Genomic DNA, 11,825 nt, shown 5'->3' on the forward strand with positions numbered 1-11,825 from the left:
CTTTCAGCTGTGTGATTTCCAATTTGTTCTGTGTTAGTGTCCTCTGCACTTGTTACGGGTGGGCTTGGGTTCTGAGGTTGCATTTTGTTCCTTCTCATCAATTTGTGTAGCACTGTGTTCTGCCCTTTGTTGTAGATCTTTGCTGTAGTTATAACCTTCACACATACTGAAGTTCAGGTGGAGCTCTACAGAGTTTGGACTTATCCAGTTACGTCTGGCTTAGGTCTGGCTGCTGTGCTCAGCTCCTTCCCACTGCGGACCTGGGCTAGGACTGGGTCTGGGCGTTCCCGGAAGTTGGCAGAAATTCCGGACCTGGGCTAGGACTGGGTCTGAACATTTCACTTTATAAATATAAAAAAAAGACTGAGCTTCCAACTAAATCGCCTGATTAAGGCAGACGCAGAGGCTGGGATTAGATCCCCAGGCCTGCCATGCCGGCCCCGCCCTCCCCACCCTCCACGGGAGCAGGTGAGCTGAGCAGGTTATTGAGACTGGGCATGGTGGTGTGCGCCTGTAATTCCAGCACTTGTGAGGCTGAAAACAGGAGGATCACTACGAGTCCGATCTACATTGTGAGACCCTACATACCCTGTAGACCCTGTCCTACATAGAGAAAAGTTAATAAGTAAATAAAGACTGAGCTTCCTGTAGCATATGTGGTCTCTGAGTTTCTTTTTTTGGGGGAGGGAGGTTATGGCCATCTCAGCCTGCCCTGGGGACAAGGCTGGCGTGGCATGTGTTGCAGGATCTTGGCCCGCGGTCCCTCTACTTTGTCTAAGCTTGCCTAAGCAGGCACTTTAGACCACTGATCTGTCTCGCCAGCCCCTGTTCTCTGAATGTTAATTAGATTGTACTTTCATTGACAATAATTATGTCGTCTGAGTGTCCTTTTTGAAAGAAAAATACAAAGAGTAGCAATTTTCAATGCAGCTAAAGATCTCTGAAGAAAAAAAAAAAATCCCCCTGCAGTATGAAAGTATACAGGTCGCATAAAAACAATCATCATAACAATAATGGTTGTGAAGTAGTGGGAAACGTTAGTGGACATGACTTTGAGATTTATTTCTTTTTAAAAACTGAACATTTTTAGGGCCAATGAGATAACTCAGCAGTCTAACGCGCCTGCTTAGTCATGTTTAGGCAAGCGCAGGGACCGCGGTTCAATCCCCAGCACCACATGCATGCCAGCCTCGCCCCAGGATGGGCTGAGCCAGTTACAAAAAAAGAAAAAGATTTTTGCCCTTTGGGGATGGTTAGACGAGGCTCATCTGAGGGTAGATGCGTCAGGCTTCGTTTCTTTAGATGGAAGAAAAGACACTCTGGACAACAGCAGTCGGGGACGAAAAATCCAATGTGGGCTTCTTGGTGCGCACGCTAACGTGCGAAGGTCTCACCTGCCACCCTCACAGCCCCAGACTTCTGCTGTTCTGGAAACATACCAGCCGGCGTGACTCTGAGCGAGCTCAGGAAGTGAATGGCCATGTCGCTGACCTTGTCACTGTTCTTTAATGTCAGGAATCACCACGGTGCTGACCATGTCCACAATCACCACCGGAGTGAGTGCCTCCATGCCCCAGGTGTCCTACGTCAAGGCCGTGGACATATACCTGTGGGTCAGCTCTCTCTTTGTGTTTCTGTCCGTCATCGAGTATGCAGCTGTGAATTACCTCACCACTGTGGAAGAGCAGGAGCGATGCAAGAAGGAAGGAAAGGTACTGCTTTGCTCTGACTCTGAGACCCCTTCTGGAGAGTGACAATTTCTGTGCTCTTCTCTCACCTTCTCCTGATGATTCCACAAGCTTTTGCTTTAGGTCCATGTGCTCTGGCAGGATGCAGGTTTATGGGATGATGACTGTTTTGTATTGAACTTTAATCTCTGTTGTGTGCTGGCTGGTGTCCTCAACATCCTCATTCAGACCATTTCAGGAGTTTTAGGTTTGAAGGGTTACTCTCAGTGTGATCCTCTCCTCTGCCTGTACTGCCTTGACTAGAGGGGTGAGTAGACCTTTCAAGTGTATGATGATGATAATAATAGCTAATATGTAATTAATGGTCATTCTATATTGGCATTATGCTAATTACCTAATATATATTATCTTATTTAATTCCCACAATAAACCAAGAGATCAACTTTTTATCAGCCTCACTTCACTGAAACAGAGTAAGCATAGACAAGGCCACACACACAAGGAGGAATCAAGATTTGCTTCTAGGTCTCCTTGGCCCAAAGGAGCAAATGCTTTTTCTCAGGTGGTATTTTCCCCTTTTTCTCACTCAGAAGAGTGGAAGAGTAAAAAGGGAGGTTCTTCTCCCCACAACATCCTGGAATTAAGGTGCTTTCAGGGCTCTTGGTGTTAATGCATTTTTGTGGCATTGCTTAATATGGGTACCTTTGGGCCTGGGAGATGGCTCAGTGGAATAAGTGCTTCCCTGGCAAGTGCAAGGGCCTGAGTTCAACCCCTGGTTCTGAAAAAAAAATGGGTGCTTTGATCTCTGTCTGCCTCATTTCACAAAGATTGTGGTCTCCAGCTGCACTTCTAATGAGAACTGACCTAAGGTATTGTACTTTAGGAACCAAATGATTAACATTCGTTCATTTGTTAACCTACATTTCAGCGGCTTGGTGCATATATAATTTTAGTGAAATATATTTCACATTGGTTTAATAAACTCTTACCCTCCCAGAACATTATTAATATATTTTAATTTCTAGAGATAGCACTTCATATCTTCATAGTGTTTTTATGCCCTCTCTCCATGTTGAAGCTTCGTATCTGCTCCTGAGTGGAGGCCTTCACAAGATGATTAGCTCTGTTTTAAAACATGAAGAAGCAGAGTTTTGTTGAAGTTCAACGGTTTTGCCAAAAGACACAACCAACAAGGATGCTGCTACAGTTAAGGTCTTGGGTGCTAACTTCACGGTTTCCTTTGCTATTGAATCAAACCTCTTCTAGGAGCTGACTGTTTTTACTACAGATGCTTCCAGTACTCTTGTTGATGGCATGTGGCTATGTGTCACACACAGCTACACAGTAGGGGGCCATGCGAATGTGAGGACTTGACACATTTCTCCTGCCCTTATCTGTATCTGCCACATAAATGTTTTCACACTACCTAATTTTTCTCTCTCTCTCTCTCTCTCTTTCTTTCTTTTTGAGTAAGTTATATACAGTCTCCTTATGTACCCAGTGAAGAATTTGATGCTGGTGGTGGTGTGATTAAACATCTTTCATAAATTTTGGGAGTTTCTAATTATGTTAAAATGCACATAACTTAGAATTTACCATGGTAACTATTGTAAAGTATATGGATAAGCAATGTTAAGTATACTTAAACTGTTCTACAATCCTCAGAGATTTTTTTCTTACAAAACTGAAACTTTGTATCCATTAAACAAACCCTCATTTTTTTTCTTCCTCAGTGGTTATCTCAAATAAATTGATATATTGAAACTCCTAACCTGAAAGATATCTGGGGCGAGTTTGTGTTCTCTAAAACCAAAAGAATGAATTTTAGGAACAACAGAGGTTAAGAGCAGAATATATTTATTGAGGAAAACAAAACTTATGCTTGAGAGAGGGACAGAAGGGGACCTGAGTGGGCTGCCAAGGAACATGTCCTTTCTAGGGAATTTTATAGAGCAAAACCACAAGGTGGGGTGGACTTAAGGTGGGAAACATGGAAACTCAAAAGGTGGGACAAAACCATGGTCAACCAATAAGATTAAAAGTATAATTGTTCAGATAAAATGGATTAAATCAGGATCAAATGGAGAACTGAGTCAGGTAGCAAGCAGACATGAATACAGTACAAGGGCTTTTCTAATAGAGGGTTGAATTAGTGTCTCTTCCTGGCTTTTTCAAGGTGATTAATACCTATTTAGAATATCAAACGCTGATGGCCACCCATAGGGAAATGTGGCTGCATTTGTTTAATCTTTCTTCTTGAGGTCTGGCCCACAGCTCAGGTGTCTGTCTCTCCCACAGTTGCAAAGTATTGTCCTCCATTTTTGGTCCTTGAAGACCTGGTCCTGTCTGACTGCCTATAATATTTGTACCTAATTCTGCTCCCTACAGCAAAAGGACAGAATTAGGGTAGAAGTACGCATCTGCAGGTTGAGGGGCTAATCAATGGCAGCTCTATATTTGAGCTGGAAGTCAGTAATGGAAAGAGAACAAAAATTGGGAGCCAGACAGGTAGGTACAATGATGTCCCCTTAGTTTTTAATAAAGCAGTTTGTTGAATGCTGCTTAGATCTGCAAGCAGGATGGCTCTTCATGTGTCACACTGAACTATACTCACTCTTTTGGCTCTCACTGTTAGATTAGTCTCCTTCCACGTCATTGTGAAGAACAATCCTGAACACCAGCCTAGAGTCCAAAGTCAAGACTCAAAACGGACTGGGCCACATGCTAGCTCTTTTCCCCCAGATAGTAGGAGGAGGTGAATGGCAGGTGGTAAAGAAGGTCTAAATGTTAACCTAGTGGATTCCCTCCCTATAAAAATATAGACTCAGACAGAACTTCTCTTGTGCCACTGCTACTCTACTGTCACCACTGCAAACCATAGCCCTCAACTGTACTGCCATCCACCATTGCCATTGCCATTGCCACTGAAGAGAGACAAGGCCACCATCACCTGACACTCCCACCCAGCCAAATACCACTTCTTCTACCTCTATCATTGCACACACCCTCCAACCACCCACAAATATTAAGAACCAGGAGAATGCCAAGACCTTGGAAAAATTTTCCATAATGTTGACTCTTACCTAGGAAGGAGAAAGAAAACTATTTTTTTGTTAGTCTTTATCCAATTTTTTTTTAAAATTCCACGACATAGAACTCATTTTAAAAGTCAGCTCTGCAGTTTAGCCAAAATATACCTTATCAATGTGCTAATATATGGCCTACAACAAAATAATTAAGTTCTAGAGCTGGACAGATAGCTAAGTGGATTAAAGTGCTGCTTAGGCAGACTCAGGGGCCAGGTTCAGTGCCCTGCTGGCCCTGCTCCTGGGGCATGCTGAGATGGTGAATGAGACTGGGCATGATAGTGTGAGCCTGTAATCCCAGCACTTGGGAAGTTGAACATAGGAGAATCACTACAAGTTCAATATGTGTAGTGAGATCCTGTAGATCCTGTACTGTACTAAATTTTAAAAAAAATTAAAGTTCTAAGCTGTTTCTGATGGACAACTGACATAAATCTGTAGAAATGTGTAAACTTTTGGTAACTTCTAGCCTTCAAACTTGAGTTAATTACATAGATAATCCTAAATTATCATAATGGAGAATAAAAATGACATCATTATTCTTCAAAGATTATTCTGATAAAAGCAGTCAGTGGATTGGGGACAGCTGAGCAGTGTTCTAGGTGTCGAGCGAAACCAACTAAGAAGACTACATACTTTTTCTAGGGTCAGATCCACAGTTGGGTATAGCAATAACATTTTTGGCTGCCTCGAGTTAGTTTTTCACCTTGATTGCTTTGTGTTTCATTTTATCCATTTTCATTTTATTATGAAAAATATCAGAAATTACATAAAAGGACAATATACCCCAACATATGAGTTCCTGGTTAGTTCACTGACTGTACAAAATAGTTTTCAGGCATTTTAAATTCAGTCAAATATTGTTTTTAAACTGCCATGACCCAAGTACAGATTTTGACAGAATGTACTCTAACTCTACAGCTTCTGACTTGAATTCTGAATAATTCTGTCCAGAGCACTCTCTCCACGTTTGCTCAGTTTTTAGCTTCCCTGTAGGTCAAGAAGTGATTTCGTTTTCACAAAATGCAGTTACTTACAGCCAATTCCTAGACACTACTTTCCACTAGTAAGAACATCAATCTCCCCCAGAGTAAAACCTGAAACAAAAATTTTGGTTTAGGCTCAATCAAGCACAGGAGCCAGAAACTACCAGTAATTTTCTGCTTCAGAAAAAAAAAATCATGTAGCATCACTTACAGATAATCTTAAACCAAAATAAGAAGGTCTCACTAGCTTGCATTTTTATAAAACAGATAAAATCATCCCTGTACTGATCCCTAACTTGAGTATACATAGGTTATCAGACGCAATTATTCTTTTTTGAGCAAAAAGCACACTGCTACATTCTCCCTATGGAAGAAAAATAAATTAAAGTGCAAAACCAATTGGTTTATATTAATGTTCCAGTAAATTATATTCAACTTCAATTCACAAACCTTTAGAAAATAATTTATACTACATAAAAATAAAGACAATAACATACATGAGTCTGTCAAACTAAGACTAAATTAGAAAACTGACTTTATAGTTGCATGACTTTTACTTTTATTATGCTCAAATACCTTTATAGAAATAAACATGAAATTTATTACTATACCAAGATCCTTAAGATGATGTTTTCTAGTTATAAGTAAATTGAATTTTAGTCAGGCACCAAAGGCAAAACCAAAAATCTATTATGAAGCAAAACACTTTCAGTATTTACAAAAACTCTTTTTAAATTTTGAGTTATACTTTTACTGTAATTTCTATTCATAAAGCTATAGGTTTCACCTACTTTAAAAAATCTTCTTGACAGATTTCTGGAATATACAACATTGATGCAGTTCAAGCCATGGCCTTCGATGGTTGTTACCATGACAGTGAGACTGACATGGACCAGACTTCCCATTCTCTCTACTCTGAAGAGGACTCTACCAGAGGAAGAGCCACTGGTAGCCCCAGCACAGATTCATCTCAGATAAAGAGAAGAAAATCCCTGGGAGGGAACATTGGTAGAATCATCCTGGAAAACAACCATTCCATTGATACCTATTCTAGAATTTTATTTCCCCTTGTGTACATAATCTTTAACTTGCTTTACTGGGGTATATATGTATGAAAAAATCTCTCTCTCTCTCTCTCTCTCTCTCTCTCTCTCTCTCTCTCTCTCTCCTTCTCTGTCTCCTATTTTCTGCACGGTATAACGAAGCACATGCTAGGCAAAGTGCATTATCTGAGCCACATCCACTAGCCTGAAGAATAATTCCTTACCGATAAAAACTTGCATTGGAATCCTTGAATATAAGTTGTACAGTACAGATGGAATTTGCAGAGACCTAGTCGCATCTCTTGACCTATAGGAGATTTGAGAACTGATTGATTTAAATCTAGGAAAGTAATCAAAGCCCTAGAAAAAAAAATTTTCCATATGGAAGAGCTTTCCTAAAATAAAATTTTAAAGAGAATTAGAAATGATAGCAAATTTCATTAAATAAAATAATAGGAATTTAACAATGGTTGTTATATTGCATATTGTTTTCTTCAAATTAGTTGTTTAGATTATCAGATAAAAGCGCGCAAAGTTGGTTAAAAACTTATAGGAAGTTAAAAAGGAGAAGAGGGGGCCGGGAAGATGGCTCAGTAGAATAAGTGCTTGCCTGGCAAGTGCAAGGCCCTGAGTTCAATCCCTGGTTCCACAAAAAAAAAAAAAAAAAAAGGAAAAGAAAAAATATTAAGTGTGTAAGTGTTAAGTGCTCCTTTTAATAGACCAGCACAGATCAGCGGTACAATTATCCAAGCTGCCCTGTACATACTTCCCCCCTTTCTTTCAACCTTTCCCTCATCCTAGTTGCTCCTTCTCTATGCACAGATTATTTTCCTTTCATAGTTTCTGGTGCACCTTTCAGACTTTGTGCACTTGTTCAGATTCTCACACGGCTGATACAACATGATGCTTTCACGTGTGGGTCTGACTTATTTCACTTATGAGTCTGGCCTCTAGTTGCACCAAAACGGAGCAATGATTTACATATTAAAACAAAACCCACTAAATCTACTGGAGAAGAAAATAGGTAGAAAGCTTAAAGATATAGGGGTAGGGAGTGAACAACACCCTAATTGACCAGAAAATGCTACAAAGAATCAACAACTAAGATTTCATGTTTGTAAAAAGTTTCTGCACATCAAAATAAATCACCAACAGAGTAAAAAGAAAGAAAAGTTAGCCAACTTTCCCTCAGAGACCTTTTATCTAGAACATATAATGAATTAAAAAAAAATCAAACCTCCAAAATTCAAAAACCCAATCCAAAAATGGGCATCTGAGATGAATATACACTTCTCGGATGAAGAAACACAAATGGGGGCTGGCGAGATAGCTCACCAGACTCAAGCACCTGTTTAGGCAGCTTAGGCAAGCACAGGGACCACAGTTCGATCCCCAGCATCACATGCCGTGACAGCCTCACACTCCCACCCTCCAGCACAGGCTGAGCCAGCCACAGGCCCAGGTGTGGTGGCACAGGCCTGTAGTCCTAGCACTGGGGAGGCTGAAAACAGGACGAGCACTATTAGTCCAAGTTGTATAGTGAGACCCTACAACAACCAAATATATATTTTTTAAAAAAGAAAGAAATACAAATGGAAGAGCTTTTTAACTATTTCATCTGGGCCCTTCTTGTCTCTTAATAAAAATGTTCTTTATTTAACTAGGGAATAAAATTGGACCATGCCATTAATGCACAGGATAATTAATTTTTTTAATCTCAGCCACATATCAGACTATGTAATGAGTTATCCTTGTAGAGAAGAATACTTATATCAAGATGTTGTTATCCTCCTTGCTGATAGTCTTATCAAGGGCCCCTTTTTTCTCCAATCAAAACTTTTGTCTGACTTTTAAGTTTCTATATTATTTAGTCCAAGAAGGGAAAATATCTAAATTTCACTCAGTGCTCTCTCTTAATATGTATTAATTCATACTTCAATCATCAACAATGTCAATCTAGTATATTTGAGATAAGCAATAGCTGTTGTAGGTGTTCATGGGTATTTGAGCAATTATTTTACTTGTCAAATAGCTATTGGCTGTCACATCTTCTCTGTGTTTATAATTGATGTAAAAATAAAGAGAACAATTTCAGGGGCTGGGGACATAGCTCAGCGACACAGTGCCTGCCTGACAAGCATGGGGCCCTGAGTCCAATTCCAGGTACCAAAGAAAAAAGAAATCCATTTCAAACAAGAAATTATTAGGTGTTATATACTGAAAAATGAATATGAAAAAACCCATTTCTTCTATCCCTGAGAGTACAACCTACCAGGAATAATGAAACGGCCAATAAACCAACGTGAAGGGTGCTAACATGGAGATATGTACCCTATTCTGTGTAAATTTCAAAACGGGTTTACAAAAAGAAAGCAAAGAACATCCCCCAACATTGGCTCTCAATGTATAAGTAACTCAATATGCTGTTGTATATTGTATTGTGTGAAAAAATAGCATGATTTTTACATATTCCATAGTGATCTTTAGTAACTTTGGTTGAATCAGCTAAATTGGGCCAAGTAGATATTGAATAAATGGTTGTTACATAGAAAAATCCACCAAAGATCAGCATTTATTTTGTAATGAGCAGTTTGCATGGTTTTGTATGAAGTATTTTGTGAAAAAGATACCATTAAAAAAAACTTTACAGGAAGTAGGAAATTTCCCACTTTCCATTTCTTATTTTTATGTTAGGATTGAATTAAAAGAAATGTTTAATGCTGTGTTACTTTCAGTGTATTTCCTTTTATTTAGTCATAAAATAAATAAAAAAGATTTGATTTATTATTTTATGCTGGTAAAGAAACAACGTGCTTCTTGTTTATCATTCACATTGGTTTGGGTTCTTTGTCGCATGTTATATGATGTTCTAGAAAACTGTTTTTCTTCTCTGTGAAAACATTAAAGGAAAATTCTTTTTTTCTATTATGACTTCTTCACAGGCAAGCTAATGCTGGAATACATCATTATAGTTCTTAAAATAAATTCTCTAATTCTTTTAAAACTTTCCGAAGTTTTAATTATGTTTTTCTAGGACACAATCCAATATTGAGCTAACATAATTTTTAAAAAAAAATTTCCTCATTTATTTGTAGATAAACCGTAAATAAATTTTAAAAAGTATTCAATGACTTCTAAGTTTGATTTAATAGACATAGTATTTTGTATGATTACATCTTAAATGTTTGGAACTTTATAGTCATTATCTAGCAGATTAGTACATTTGAGTTTTGTTCCTGATTTCTACAGTCTGTGTTTATAAATCACATGAAAAAAGAAATCAACTTCAAGCAGAACAAATCTACACTGTTCCTTTCCTCCAACTCTCTACCTCTTCAGGTATTTCTGGTTTTCATATATTTAACATGTAACATTCAAGATATCTAATGTTTCCCCTGGGCATAAGCATTTCACTACCTTAAGTCAAAGGGACACATGTGGCAGTCTAGGCTGGGAGAATGGCTTCCGGCACCCCCAACACACGCTTGTGGCTTTCCTCTTGAAGAAGACTTGCTGCACACATCTTGGACAATGACTTATAATGTCTGTTAATGTCTAGAAATGCATGTGTTGCATTTTTCAGCAATAAACATCTTACGTGGAAATAACATATGGTTACTAGTCTAGGGAATCATTAGAGCATTCAGAATGAACACTAAGAATTTTAGCTACTTTTTTTCTCTTTACATTGGCAGCTTGTGAAGACAGATCCATTCCTGTACTTTAATTTCTACAAAGAAGCAACAAGATTTCTAGTTTGGTTTTTAATTTCAAGAAGAATGAAACTATAGTTACCTAGGAAATGTGTAAGGGACAGTCAGAATACAACAGTTCCCTCTATTTTCACTTCATTTACCACTCACAATCCTGAGCAGACTCTACATGATTGTCCACTGGAGGATAAGCCTGGATAAAATTTGAGGATTTCAGAAAATAATCTGCTTTTTCAGATTAAGAAACCAGACTAGCCAAATATAGAAATAGGCTGTTTTATAAAGATTGAACTAGAAAACATAGGGAAAAGGATCTTTTAATTTAATTACATTGTTTTTGTGCTTCATTATTTTATAAATTTAAAATTCTAACTGCCATAGAATTCACCCAGAATTAAACATTACCTATTTTAATATATGTTCTTAGAGGTTTTCTTTGCATGACTTATTTTTTCCTAGTGAACAACTTTAGCAACCCTGTGGAACCCTTATTAGTCAGTAAAAATATTTAGAAGTAAAATATTCTAGAAAGAAATGAAACTTTTAGCCATATTCAAATTTCAGCATTCACTTCCTTTATAAGAATCCCCACTTATCATTAGAATGTGCATATCAAACTATTAACCTCAAAAACTCTGGAAGGTCAATTACTATGTGCTTGTACCACAGTAACTGACCAGCTCCACTTGGGAAGCGTGTCTCTCATTCTTCCTGCTGTCTCCAGTTCTCTGTGAGCATAACAGTCATTAGCTTCATTTTGCCCCCAAGCTGGTGGGCACCCTGCTGATGGTGACACAGCTGTGCAGTCTCTCCTCTGGGTGTGACCTGGGTCTTCTGTATCAGGTAATCTTGTTCTCCACTGTCAGTTCCCTTGCGGGTCCATGTACTCTCCATTCATTTCAGCTCTTCTCCAAGCTGTTGGTTTCCTGACTATAAATATGTTGTCCTGAAGAAGCTGACTTGCTGGCACTCACTGCTCTGACACTTTATAAAGAAATCCTGTAGGGGCCGGGAAGATGGCTCAGTGGAATAAGCGCTTTGCTGGCAAGTGCAAGGGCCTGAGTTCAATCCCCGGAAATCCCTTCGAGGCATTCACAAACTCTAGATTCAATCACCTCTGAAAAGCTTGCCATGCCCCCCACCCCCAACCCATGACTACAGGAGGCTTCAGGGAAGACATCTAGACTTGAACCTTAACACAGAACCATCACATTTAATGCACACTGATTGTGAGTCAAAACTTGGGTTATGATGCTTACACTATAGCTGTGGATCTCTTCTCTAGGCTATAGGAAGACTCAAATCAGGG

The 11,825-nt window shown here is 38.9% G+C and overlaps 1 protein-coding gene across 1 annotated transcript in view; it reads left to right on the forward strand.

The window, feature by feature from the left end:
* Gabrr3 (gamma-aminobutyric acid type A receptor rho3 subunit) overlaps window positions 1-6,875 on the forward strand; it is a 105,020-nt gene extending 98,145 nt beyond the window's left edge. Inside the window, exons 8-9 of the mRNA XM_004645721.1 lie at window positions 1,516-1,712; window positions 6,573-6,875. Coding sequence (XP_004645778.1) covers window positions 1,516-1,712; window positions 6,573-6,875 — 500 coding nt within the window. The remainder of the gene's footprint in view (window positions 1-1,515; window positions 1,713-6,572) is intronic.
* Window positions 6,876-11,825: the final 4,950 nt, after the last annotated feature.

Source organism: Octodon degus, unplaced genomic scaffold (assembly GCF_000260255.1).
Source record: "Octodon degus isolate 3935 unplaced genomic scaffold, OctDeg1.0 scaffold00237, whole genome shotgun sequence".
In the NCBI taxonomy this organism is placed as follows: Eukaryota; Metazoa; Chordata; class Mammalia; order Rodentia; family Octodontidae; genus Octodon; species Octodon degus.